Source organism: Numenius arquata, chromosome 14 (assembly GCF_964106895.1).
Source record: "Numenius arquata chromosome 14, bNumArq3.hap1.1, whole genome shotgun sequence".
NCBI lineage: Eukaryota > Metazoa > Chordata > Aves > Charadriiformes > Scolopacidae > Numenius > Numenius arquata.
Genome location: NC_133589.1, coordinates 2360980 through 2374307, shown reverse-complemented (window position 1 = coordinate 2374307; position 13328 = coordinate 2360980). Strand labels below are relative to the sequence as shown.

General features: G+C 49.3%; 1 protein-coding gene across 1 annotated transcript; it reads left to right on the top strand.

The window, feature by feature from the left end:
• The first annotated feature begins 5656 nt into the window (after window positions 1-5656).
• On the top strand, window positions 5657-9009 carry PSMG3 (proteasome assembly chaperone 3). Its single transcript, XM_074158666.1, has 3 exons — window positions 5657-5723; window positions 6209-6426; window positions 8459-9009. The coding sequence occupies exons 2-3, from the start codon at window positions 6211-6213 to the stop codon at window positions 8609-8611; spliced, it is 369 nt and encodes a 122-aa protein (XP_074014767.1). The 5' UTR covers window positions 5657-5723; window positions 6209-6210; the 3' UTR covers window positions 8612-9009.
• The last annotated feature ends 4319 nt before the right edge of the window (window positions 9010-13328 follow it).

The window sequence follows — 13328 nt, the reverse complement described above, 5'->3', positions numbered from 1 at the left end:
CACCAGAGAGCATTTTAATTTTGACTAGATGGCAAAAAAATTTAAGGTACTATGAAAGAGGAAGCATTCAGACACCAGGCGTTTCCACCAGCCCCATCTTCAACATCTATAAAGAACTTAAAAACCAGATGGGGCCAATTTTCACCCAATATTCAAGAGTAATTTAAAATAACCAGAAGTGATTTTGTTATTGTTTCACTGGCAAGGCACAGAGTTGCCCACTTGGTCGGGAAATGCCTTGATGTTTCCACATATTTAAGTTTTGCAAAATTAATATCTCCTGCAATTCTGAAAGTTGTGTTACACAACCCTCAAAATTGAATCATGACTTATCTACTGCGTACCTTGCTGTTATTTATGCAGGATATAAACAAAAAGTAAATATTTATTCTCATTTTCCACTGCGTGCACCGACTGATATCTCCCAAAGTTAACAGCAGCATTATGAGCTGCAAATGATGATACATTGTCAAAGTTGATACCATTTGGTTATATGCCTCTTACACTTTCAGATATTCCCAATGCAATTTCATAACTGTCTTGAACATAATGAGACAGTGGATTTTTCCTCTTTCAACTATGTAATAATGAACAACTATTAGAAACACTTTATTATTTCCAGAGTTTGAGGGATCAGTGGCCACAGAGAAAATATGCCCTTTTCAACCAAGTTTTCAATTGTTTTCTCACTTGAAAGAGGAGCTAATTTATTACTGGCAGCACACAAGGCATTTGTCTCATCAACATATATCATTTTAACTATGGGTGAATTCTAGACAACACCACTATTTAATTTGCTGTCACAATTAAGTGATTCATACAACTGACTATACTATTAGTATCATACTAATGCTCTGACATTCTCTTGCTGCTCCTGCAAGAGCCACATAGTTATTTCCTGTGCTTTCACACTTCTTTGGAACAGAGTGGTACGAGTTTTTGTTCTTAGAGGCTATGCTACAATTATTTTTATGATCCACTCCATTTGCATGCTGTCTCTCATCTGACAGACCACCACGAGCAGCTGAAAAACTCCTGCATAAACTATGGCGAGCTTTATGGCAATTACTGCTGTCCTTACTGATCCATGGAAATAATTTCTTCAGCCATTCCAGTAACGCGAAGCTTCTGCTGTCCCCAGGGTGGATCCGTTGATGGATGACACCATCCACAGGCGCTGTCATCGTCATGATCTATGTAAGGCTGTTATTTGACAAATGAAAATTATGTAAACAGTACTCAAACTCAATCTTGCCTCATGATGACTCGGTCTGCTCCATACCCCCTGGCTGCAGTGTCCAGTACAGCCAGCTGTTCTCTCATGGAAAATACTGAGGATAAAATTATCATTAGGATAATACCGAGGATAAAATTATCAGGTTGACTGCATGATGTAATCCTGACTCTTTTAGGTGGCTGGAGCTCTTTTAGCCCTCTTAGGTAGTCTGGAGATATTCTGGAGACGTATTTCACACATTTCAAGAACGTAGTTTTCATTTCAGTCATTGAAATAATTTCTGGATATTTTTTTGCAAAGAAATGTAGGATCTGCTGGTTTTAAAGGTACTGAATATATGAAAACTACTGCTGTTCGAGATCAAGCACCCAAGAAACTGTTTTCAGCAACAGCCTTCTGTAGCTGTGACTTGTACTTTCACCAGGCTCTGCGATCGCAGCAGTTGCCCCCTGCCTCTGAAACTCTCCCCCAGCACCAAGGGAGCTCCTTTCTCATCCCAGCCCCAGGGATCTGAAGTTCTCCTTCTCCAGCCTGCACAGCAGCTCAGAAAACACAAATGACACAGCATAACAAAGTCCTACAAGGGCTGGAGTACTCCTCTATTTATAGGTTGCTAAATCTGACAAAAAAAAAAATTCCGAAGAGCTCCAGTCAAATTGCTACCTAGATGTTTCCAGGCCCAGCCAGAGCATGCTGGCTTCCTGCCATGTTTTTAAATCCTACCCTGCACGCTGAGCTTTCGTAGGAAAATATGCCAGTGCTCATACGTGGGCAGTTACTATTTACACAAACACTGATGAACATTCCCATATTGTTTCCTGACTAAGTTGCAAATGCAAGAAAACAAAACAATAGCACGACCCGACAGTCTCAGGCATGCAAAGACAGCCAGCTTTTCCATTTCAGATGTGCAGCTGAGTGCAGCTCACACAGAAAGAGAGCTTTATGTTTATTTTTTCTTAAAAGTCTGTGTTTTTTTCCAGCTGAATTGTACAATGGAAAAAAAAAAAAACAAATGAGGTTTAATCAACAACTAAACAGCTTAGAGTGGTTCTGCAATGTCTGATTGATTGCCTAACTTTCCTCTTACTCATGCAAAGAATGAAATAAGAGATGGCCCTTACAGTAAGAGCCATGTGGAGAACTTAAGAACAAAGCAAACCTCTTAGACTTGTCTCTCAGAATAAGAAATTATACTACTCGTTATTCCAGGGAACATAGTAAAAGGATCAATGCACAGAAGAGCCAGAATCCCCTCACCTTCCTTCAAAATATGAGCCCGTAAAGTGAGAGCCCCAGAGCTTTAACTCTGAGAGTGCTGTTCAGCTATCACCTAATCCTGGGCACGTCTGAACTCCTCAGCTGCTCATGCTCCAACCTCGGGCTTCCCTGCCAACCTGAGGTCCTGGTTCTGTCCATGTACAGAAGCAGTTGGGTTTGGGTCAAGTTTATCAGGCCCATACCCACGTCAGGCTGAGATCTAGAAACTAGGAGATAAAAAGAACCAGCGTCAGCCACAGGAGGCTTCACTCCTGACTGCAGAGAGCCAGAGTCAAAGCTCTGTTCCCACTTTGCACCAAGCAGTGACAAAGCCCCTCTCCACTAACTGCAGGGAGAGCCCAGCCAGGGAGACCAGACTTCTATAGCTTGGAGACCAGCCCCAGATGTGCTCCTTTACCTGCTTCTCCAAGGGCCTCAGCTCAGTAGCGTTTTTCTGAACACTGCCTCTGCCAGACCCCATTTAAATGCAGTGGGAACCACTGGAAAGCACCAGGAGGTGGATTTCTGCCATCCCTCCCACCCACAACATCCCCACAAAGAGAGCGCTCACACAACCCCACACCACCCACATCCTCCCGACCTCGCTGTGACGGGAAAAAGGGGAAGAGGAGCACTCAGGTACTGTCTGGCCAGAGGAACACACTTAAAAGGCAGCTCTGCTTCACGTACCTGATTTATAACAAGGGTCAGAATAATTCCCAAGCAGGGAATTGCCGGATCGGGGAGCAAACTAATTCCTTTCCTCTCTCCTCGGCTGTGCAGCTCAGAGCCCAGCTGCACCTGAGGTTCCAGCTCACAGTCTATATTCTGCATCATAAAAGATACAAGAGAGAAATCTAAACGAGAGAAGTAATAACCTGTAAACTAATAAACCAACCCAGCACTTTGATAGCGAGGCGCTCCCAAGAGCAGGGATTATTAATGGATGTCCTGAAACGCTGTGTGTCTAGTTTCTGAGAGAAGTGGGAAACATTTCTGATGCTCTGTGGATCTTACGCGTTCGCTCTATAAAATCACTTCAGATAAATGCAAAGATTATTATAAAAAGCAGCCTCCTTCCAGTCTACACACACAGAGGCACTTAAGCAGTTTAAAAAGGAGAGTAGTAAGAAACTGCTCAAATAAATAATAATAAAGGTATAAAGCCGCAATATTATGGGTAGTTTTTCTTGTCGAAGCACGGGGCTGCACAGCCATTGATTTTCTCTGGTAATTGAGACAGTGACATGCACGACTTATGTTTCTTCAGCAGCAAGTGCATGGGAGTGGAAGGAGGGATCCTGAAATCCTGCAGAATCTCCAGCCGAGGATTTGATGGCTCTGAACTGCTGTCTGTCTCCATTCTTTATTTCCCTCGGACTGTAAAATGGGGTATATTAATAATCTCTTATGTCAAAAGAGAGTTTATGAAGCTAAATGGAATAATGTTGGCAATGTGATTAGGGATCTTTGGAGGAAAATTGCTACAGATAACAGGAGTGTAAGTACAGATACTTGTCCTTCTCAGCCAGAAAAAGCTGGGAAGCAGGTGGGAGGCAGACAGACCCCTCGGGAAAGGTCCCATTATCTGCCACCGTGTGTATTCTCAAATCTCCATCCCCTGCCTCAGCCACACAGACAATAGAAGCCGCCTTCTTAGTTCACTTTTAAATGTACTTTCAACTACGTCCTGCCATCTGCTTCTCGAGTTTGCTGTATCCCACCTCAGCTCCATGCCAAAATGAGATACCCTACTGGTTGAAACTGTTAAAGATAACTCTTCCGTCCCAAACTAATGCAAAACTGTGAAGTACAGTGTTTCCATGTAAATCTGAACTAGAGTGGACTCTCTCTGTCCTCCTGTTGTGTAAAAAATAACATGGAGGCCAGCAAGGATGGAAAGAAGAATCCGGTCCTTTGTGTTTCCTCAAGTAAAATTATTCTCCGGAGAAGGCAGAGCAGGAATAAACTTCTTTATGAGTCAGGAGGCTTTACTGACAAGAGCTGCCATTATCTCCCTCAAACAGGCAAAGCCTCCAGTGATTGTGGTGAGCAAGAAAGAGGGATGTTGGTTTTTTCGCAGTGCTGGAAAACAGACCATTTGCCAGATGGCAAGGAGGGCCAGAAAGGTATCAGGCCTCTGGGTTTGAATTAACCACAAGAACAACCTGCTGAATTTAAAGCTTTTCCGTGGATCTCTGCTGCTCTCTAATGGTGCCTTAAAGGATTCTCAGCACAAGGTTTACACGCTCTTCCCCTAATCAAGTTTTGTTAATACTTTTAATTTTAAAAATAAAAAATAGGAGGTTCTTAAGAGAGGTTACCTGAACAGATAACCCAAGTTGCTATTGCTGCAGCCACAGCGACATTTTTGTGGAAATGCCACTGAAGGAGAGCTAACAGCTAGAAACCAAGGTTTGGAGTGTATTTTAGATGCAGCAATTGCAGAACTCCGGGAAGTTGCAAACCTCTGAGAAAGCCCGATTTTCAGATCTTTGTAGAACTTTGTAACAGTTATTCATGTGTACCAGTATTTCAAAGATGAACAAGAATTAGCACTCAATTAACTGTATGCAATTAACAGAAAGTAACGTTTGCACATAGTGCTCAGGGGACCACGCTCACAGCGTGTCAGCCCCCAACATGGCAGCCAGGCCCCTGTCGCACAGCTCACTCCCATGGCACCAAAAACAGCCTTTTTTTTTGATGGGACAGCTCAACTGTAGCCTGACATCACCCAATGGGTGTGAGCCGTCGCATCCCATGTGGAAATGCGGTAAAAAAGGGGAAAAAAAATATCAAAATTCGCAGCCCCCCTGCAGCCCGCAGCTTGGCCGCGTCACCTCAGGGACCTGAGAAGGGGCACACGCTGCTCCCTCACGGCCATGGGTGGGCTCCTGACGTGGGACATCCCACACGAGGGGAACCGGTGTAAAACGGGCAGAAATCGGCCGAGGAGGCCGGGCCGGGGGAACGCGACCAGCCGTGGGGCCGGTGGCGTCCCTGACGAGAGCGGGCGGGGGGGTCTGGACATGGCGGGCGGGCAGGCGGCGGCGGGTAATGGCGGCGCGCCGCTGAGGGGAGGGGAGGGGAGGGGAGGGGAGGGCAGGGCGGCAGCCGGGCCTGCGCCATCTCCCCGCGCCGCCGGCCGGTGGAGGGAGCGGAAAGGCGCCGCTTCCGCCGCGGGGGGGCGGGCCCGGGCGGAGAGCGGCGGGGCCCGGTACGGGTAGGGGCGGTCGAGGCCTCTCCTCAAGCCTCGGCCCGGCTTGAGGGCGGGCGTCTCCCCGGGAAAGCGGCCGGGGCCTGCGGGGAGGAAAGCGGGGCTCGGGGGCCACCCCCCCCACCTCGGTTGCCGGCCACCGGGAGGGGATGGCACGGCGGGTCGGGCTCCGGGATGGCCTGCTCCATGGGTGCCATCGCTGTGGAAGCGTGGTTAGCACGGAACCCTACACATGGCAGCTCGGCCGTGCGGGGGAAGCGCAGGCCATGGCTGCCAGGCGGTTAAATGTCCCCTCCCAGTCAGGGATGCGGGATGTTGACCGCTGTTCCTGTCACAGACACGCACCTCTGGATGCGTTTGTGCTCTGAAATCAACTTAACCTGGGTATTTCAAATGAAGGGAAGGATGTGGGCTTTATATAGCCCGTGGGCTGTGTTTTTAATCTAATGTTATTTTATTGTTGCTGTTGCTTTATTGTTCTTCTTCCACAGCGATGGAAGCAGGTCCCATCGTGACGTCCAAGCAGCGGGAGGAGGTGGTACACGGGGTCCCGACGGAGGTGGTCTGCACAGCGTTCTCCAACTCCGTCCTCGTGGTCGTCACGCAGTATGGCAAGATGGGGACCATTGTCTATGTGGACCCCAACACCATCGGGGACAATGTGGGCCGGCCATCGCTCACCACAAAGGTGCTGCTGGGCAAGGATGAGGTGAGAGCAGGTGCACAGGCAGTGAGGATAAATAGAATAAATGGATATTAGGAAAAATTTCTACACCAAAAGGTTTGTCAGCCCTTGGAACAGGCTGCCCAGGGCAGTGGTGGAGTTGCCATCCCTGGAGGTATTTAAAAGCCGGGCAGACGTGGTGCTGAGGGAAATGGGTTAGTGATGGTTTTTGTCAGTGCTGGGTTGATGGTTGGATTCGATGATCTGAAAGGTCCCTTCCAACCCAGACAATTCTGTGATTCTATGGTAAAGGGAAAATGTAGGGAGTGGGGCTCTGCGAGTTGCTAGGGAGTTAGTGAATCACAGCAATTCAGCAGTGTTTGCAGAGCAGTAAGATTAATTTTTGAATCTCTTCTGAGGGAAGAGGAGTTCATCAGAAAAGTATGAGTGCTCCTCTGCTCTTTGACATAACAAAAGTTTAACTACTTGTCAGTGGTTTGGAGATCTGCTCCAGTGTGTCCTGCAGGATATGGATTGCTTCGCCGTGTTTATGGAAGGTTTGATAAAGGTCCTGTTGATTTAAGAGTTGCGAGACCAAACATGCAGCCTTTGATTACCTTTTTTGGGTTTCTGTTCCAGTGAGTTTGTTTTCCTTCTGAAGTCCCTTTTCTCACCCCCACCCCATCCCAATCTATGCCAGCCCCGTAATGGACTTTAGTTGCCCTCTTCCAAGTGTGCCTGCCAGCACCTACCCTTGATAAAGTTTAATTTGTTTTGCTTCAACAAAATGAGTTTTTATCGACCATTTCACAGAGCTGGAGAGAAAGCAGAAGAAAATGTATTTCGCAAAGCGTCAACTAGTCAAGCATTAAAACAGAAAGTTACAGAGCTACGAGATTACACGGCTTTCCATCAGGGTTGGAGCTATCAAATATTACTTGCTAACCTTAACTAGAAAAGCTCTAGCAACAGAAGTTCCTGATTCTATCCGTGTCTTCCCCTTACGGAGTTCTTGTTCTCCAGCAATAGCCTTCCTTCTCTGGATGGGAGATAGTTTGCTTTCCCTGGTGTGACGTCTGCTAATTCTGACCACCTCCACCCCCACGCTGGTTATGTGTTTTATTTGGAAATGGGATGTGCCTTTGTTTACTTTGTTACATAGTATTTTTAAACCATTTTATCAACTTAATCGGTCTAAAGTTTAAGAAAAGGTTTTCACTAGTTTGCTGCCTTCCCGCTTGTACCCATTAACATCCCCATTTGGGATGGTGCACACTTCCAAACCACACTGGTAGCTAAAATGAAGCAAACTCATCCTTCTGATAAATACGTAACTGTGGGTGTAAATAAAATCTATGCAAGCTGGGTGTTCTTGTTAAAGAAACCTCATTAAAAAGATTATATCCCTTTTTTTCCCCTTCTTCAGCCTCACTACTTATTTCTGGGTTTCATTCTGTTAAAATCAAAACCAACATGTTCTTTTTACACACGGCATGCAAAGATTGTATATAACGCTATTTTGGGGACTCTAGGAATTGTGAAAAATAACAGGTTTTTTTCCAGAGCTTGTCAGCGGAACGTACCTTCTTCAGCAACAAGTTTTTAAAAGACAAGTGTACTTGGAGACTTCTTCAGAAAGCTGGCTGTGATGGAAATAGAGGCATTTTGATCCATGGCTTTTCATACAGTTTGATATTTGGTGACGTGGTTTGGGTGGGAGGATTAGCAGAAGGAAGGATTCTCCGATGCAAAACTCGATTTCAAGTGCAGCTCCAGTTAAGTCGTTTCAGGGTGGTTTGTGTGGTTGTCACTCACAGGTCCAAACTCTTCCCTTTTGATTTGGTTGAGAAAGTGCTTTCTAAAGTTCCTGGTGCCGTGGCTCAGCTTTTGCTGAACTTGTGTCTGTTCCCAGTCGTGCTGGAACCGCTCCGCAAACTGCACACAGGGTCCGAGTCCAGTATTGAGAGGTTCTCCACGCGCTCCGTGTCGTTGCAGGGCTCTTCCTCTCCTAACTCACGTGGGAGAGCTCTGCCAGCTGTGAGAGCTGCATCTGCATCTGTATACTTTGCTTTTTCAGCCTCTCGTCCATGTTTGTGCCAAAAACTTGGTGGCGTTTGTGTCTCAGGAAGCCGGGAACAAACCTGTTCTTCTGGCCATGGCTTTAAAGGACAAGACAGTGGAAGGAATACAAGCTCTACGGGAAGTGATCCGAAGTTGCCAAGTGTGGTGAAGTTGTGCCATCTGGATTCAAGGAAATGATCTTGAGTCCATGACTCATCGCCACTTATTTAAAAGGACGAGAAATGAAAATGATGGAATGTCTTTGTGCTGGTTTTGGACATACTGAGGAAATTTAATGAATTTTTCTCTACTGTGTAGAATGCTTTTTGGGTTTTGTTACTGTGACAGGTTTGCAGTCCGTATAGTCAGCGACGAGACGAGAAACGATTGTCTCGACGTACAAGAGAAGGATTATTTTTATCACGTTGGGTGGGCTGTGTGTTTGGGAAACAGCAGGGCTCTGCGCTGCTGTCCTCGGGAGCGACAGATGCCAAGCTCTGTAGCTACGCCGTACCGCAAAGGGGCAACACCCAGCGCAGGGTGAATAAAAGAAACATTGACAAATCTAATTTTACCTGTTTTCTTTTTTCGCTCAGTGAAAATCACTTCAATTGAAATAGGAGCCTCGGTGACAAATCGGCAGCGATTGCATAATAGGAAAGATTTTCTTGCCTGTTTTTTAAGGAAATGAGTCCTATATGAGTGCTTTTGTCCTTGTGTCAGTCCCTTTCCTGGTGTAGTCTGGATCCGTTTTTCCACTTTCACTCCTGATTTTAAAGAAAGGCAGATAATTATGCTCTGCAAGTTTCATGAAAGCTGACGTCGGGGTGGAAGACAGGAACCCGAATTAGCGGTGAGAAAAAGACACAGTAACAGCTGCTTATGGATTACACGGTGCCAGCACGTCAAGGCAGCAAATATTTGGGCCACCTGCAGAGCAGAGCTGTCCCTTTCCCCAGGACTTGTCACAGGGGACAGAAGGGTCTTGGGGGGGGGGGGGGTGTTACACAAGGATGTTTCTCCCAAATACATTGAAAAAGAGCCTTAGATGAACTCATTGAGTCGATGCAATGCTTAATAGCCAAACTTTTGCCACTTGCTTGGAAAGCGCGTTTGGTTTTACCTCTTCTTGTAGCGAATAACACCACGTAGTAAATTTGTAAGTGAGTTGTTCCACGCTTCTGTCACTTAGGAACTCGAGCAAGTGGACGGAGGCCGGGTCTCGCGTTTGGATTCTGGGCAGGGGTGACCCACGCTGCGCTAAGACCCGTCGGTATCGGCAGAATCAGCTCAGAATCTGCGCTGGCCCCACGTAGATCCAGTTGCTGGGTCATTTCTGATGCTCGAAAAAATCCCCTGTGAGTAGAAAAGCAAAAAACGCATTTCGAAAGGACTCTTCTCTGAAGTAAGGGTTATTTACGGTTTTTAGGGGATTATGAGAAATGAAACTTTTTTTTAAAAGTACATTGAAATGCTGCGGGCTCGCAGCTGCCCTTGACAAGAAATTTCGTCTAAAAATAATTTCCAAACTGTGCTTCCAAGAATCAAAGATTTGCATCTGTCAGAACTCCAGATTTTCCCTCTTTTACACTTTTAATGTTTTTTTTGTCTGGGAGGGCTGAGAGAGGCATGTGGAGTTTGTTAACGTCGATCCTGGTTTGTGAGTAGGGATTCTTCCCCGACACAAAATTCAATGTATTTCCCAAATCCTGGTGCTCTCACGGTGTCCGTAGCTCCACCAACTTGTGGGAACCAGGCATTAATTAGCAGATGGAATGTAAATCACATCTTCCCCCGTGGTGATAGGGTTTCATACCACCGCTACGCCCTGAAGAGCCGAGTGTTACTCCCTAAAAGCCCCACCGCAGCTTAACCACCTTCATTTCCAGGCTCTGGGTGCCCCCAGCTCTGCGTGGGGCGGCGGATAAAGGAAGGACGCGGAGATCTCTCCCGTTTGATACCCAGAGCCAGGACAGGATCTTCTTGCCTTTCCACGGGCGATAAATTAGACCACGAGCAATTGGTCATTCGACTTTGCTCCACCATAAACCAGGGGGAAGCCAGCCCTGCCCCAAAAACCCATCCACCGGCACCGCCAGCTTTTTGTAACCGCCGTTCTCCAGGTCAGGATTAATTCCCGATTGCCAGAAAAACCCACCTTTGTCACCCAGGGGCTGGGGACAGCGGCGTGGGGTTTCACGGTGGCATTTCCATCCCTGTTTGCTTTCCGGGGCGTGGGTGCAGAGCGCGGTGAGACTGGAAAGGTAAGTTGGGCAGCTTTTTTTTTTTTTTTTTTTTTTTTTTCCGCGGGAGGCGAAGCCCGACCTGCTGCTCCAGCTCTCCCGGGGTGCAGCCCGGGTGGCAGCGGGCGGGCAGGGTGCCCGGAGGAGGAGTCTTCACCCCTGGGTGCAGGTGGAGGTGGGCGCAGGGGATGCCGAGCAGCCCCAGAGGAGCCCCGCAGGGTGAGTGGGAGCCCCGGGGGTGTGTGTGTGTGTGTGTGTGTGTGTGTGAGGGAGGGTGTGCACCCATCCACAGAGCAGAGGTTGCCCCAGCCATCGGTCACGAGCACCCATGGGAGCTGCTGGGGGGGCGGGCAGAGCCCTCTGTGTGTCACCCACTCCTCGGATGGGCTTTAAGGAGGGCTTAGTGCTGCCCTGCCTTAATTTATAGCCGGGTGCTATAGGTCCTTTCTCCTGGGTGCTGCGGGGGTCGGTGTTATTTACCTGATCACCCTCTCTGTGCCACCCCTGCCCCCATGACCCTGCTTTATCCCGCAGCAATCGGGAGGAAACGCATGTCTCCTGTGCTGCTGGGGCAGAGCCTGGATGCTCCGCTCCCTGGAATGGGGGGGGATTCCTCCCCCTTTACCACAGAGGCACTAGTGGGGGAGGCTGCAGGGACTTGCCTTTCCTTTCCCACCACCCCAGGTTTCTCCCAGGTGCTTGGGGACAGGGGGAGGGACATCTGGGAATCCGGGCTGTGGCATCCCGCGTGCGGAATCCCTGTCGAGGTGAAAAGCCCCGTTTGCAGGTGGCCTGAACACAGGTGTCACCACCCAGTTTATTTTCTGCTGGTTGCTCGCTCCCTGTCTCTAATATCCCCGGGAGCGAGTGTAACAGGTACACCCCTGCGTGGGGCAAGGTGTCTGAACACAGCCAGACTGGACGTGGCACCAGTACAGCCCCATTGAGGAGCTGGTTTACAGCCGGTATTATTCTCTCCGTCTTCTCACCGCCTTTGTTTTGGAAGCAAATGGCTCTCTGGCTGCATTGAATTGCCCAGCTACCTCGCACAGCCGGGATCTAATTACCTCTGGAGCTGGGAGCCCTGGCTCCGAGCGGCACCGTGGCTTTTGTTTTTAATGACCTGCTCCGCCGCGTTCAGAGTGTGACAATGTCGGGGAGCCTGCCAGGACCGGCCGCTGGTGCCACCGTGCTCGCACCGCCATGGCCGCAGCCGGGCTGGGAGAGCTGATAGGAATCGGGATGTCTTGGGCCAAGCATCCGTGGTACGGCGCCGGGTCCAAAACAGAATAAATGGGTCTGGCCATGAGCGCAGCTCTCCACCGTGTCCCAGGGAGCGAGCTGGATCGCCTCCTTCCCTACCGGGATGCTGTGGCAGAGGGAAATTGTGGCCCAATCTGGCTGTATGGCCCCAGCCTGTGGCAGGGCACCCCCCCAGAAAGAGCGAGGAGCTGCGGGGAACGGGGCACAGCCGGGTTCTCGCCTCCCTCCTCGCTCCCTGAGCTATCTCTGGCCTCCTGTTAATGTTTACAAGGCAGGTCCGGCAGCATCGCCGTCTGTCCAAAGACCAGATCCCTTCCCGGCTCTCCCCGGGATCCTGCTTCCTGCTGGCTGGGGCAGGGCGGCCGGAGGGTGACAGGGAGGAAAAACCCGGTTCCCCGCTGCCTCCGTAACACTATCGGCCCCGCCAGCCCTCGCCGGCTCCGCTTCCCCGCTCCGGGCGCAGGTACAACGGGGTGAGCTCCTGGGACCTCGCCAGCATCTCCGCTTACAGGCGGCTCCTGCCAGGCGGAACGGGGAGGGGTGGGGGGGGGGGGAAAGGTATTTTTAGGGTTGTTGATGTGATACCGGCTGAGTTTCCTCTCCTGCGAGGTTGGGGTTCGGGAGAGGGCAGGAGAGGAAGCCGCAGGGCGAGCTTCTGCTTTGGTTTGTTTTCCGTGTTTAATTGGGCCGAGGTCGTTCCCTACCACTCTTATCTGTGATAGATATTTTCTTGCCTCTCACCAGTTCGTGCTTACGGTTCTACCCCCAGGCGATAGTTACCTGGCAGCTAAAATCTTTGTTTACAATGTGCAGAGAAGCATCTATATTGTTAGAGCTCTGCTCACAGGTGGTTGTTTGGGTTTTTTGTTGCCTTTTTTTTTTTTTTTTAATTGCTGTTGTCATACTTGGGGGGGGGGGGGGGGGGGAAAGCAGCTTTCCATAGATTAGCAGCAAGAGAGGCCGAACATGGCAGTTTAAGCATCTGTTGGCCTTGAGATATGAAGCCGCTCTATAAATAAGAGCGTATTATTAGGTTGGTCCTTGCTGTCTGGAGCCGCAGGGTACATGGTGCCCATACTCCCCAGCCGCCCTCTGCGCTGGGAACGAAGCTGGGCGACCAGCTTGGAGGAAGACAGACCTGGGGGGGAGATACTGGTGAGCTTCAGGGTCCCCAAAGGGCAGCAGCTCTACCTGCAGCGTGGCAGGATTGCTCCCTTGGGCTTAATTTGGGGAACCACTGGTTGCCCTTTGGGTCTCGGGACGGGCTTTGCCGGCACAGAGACCCTCGTGATCCTGAAATGGCCAAGGTTGGCCAAACGCCCTGGGTGATGCCAAACCTTCTTGGGCAGCCCTGGGGTTTGCCCTCAGCAGGCCATCCAC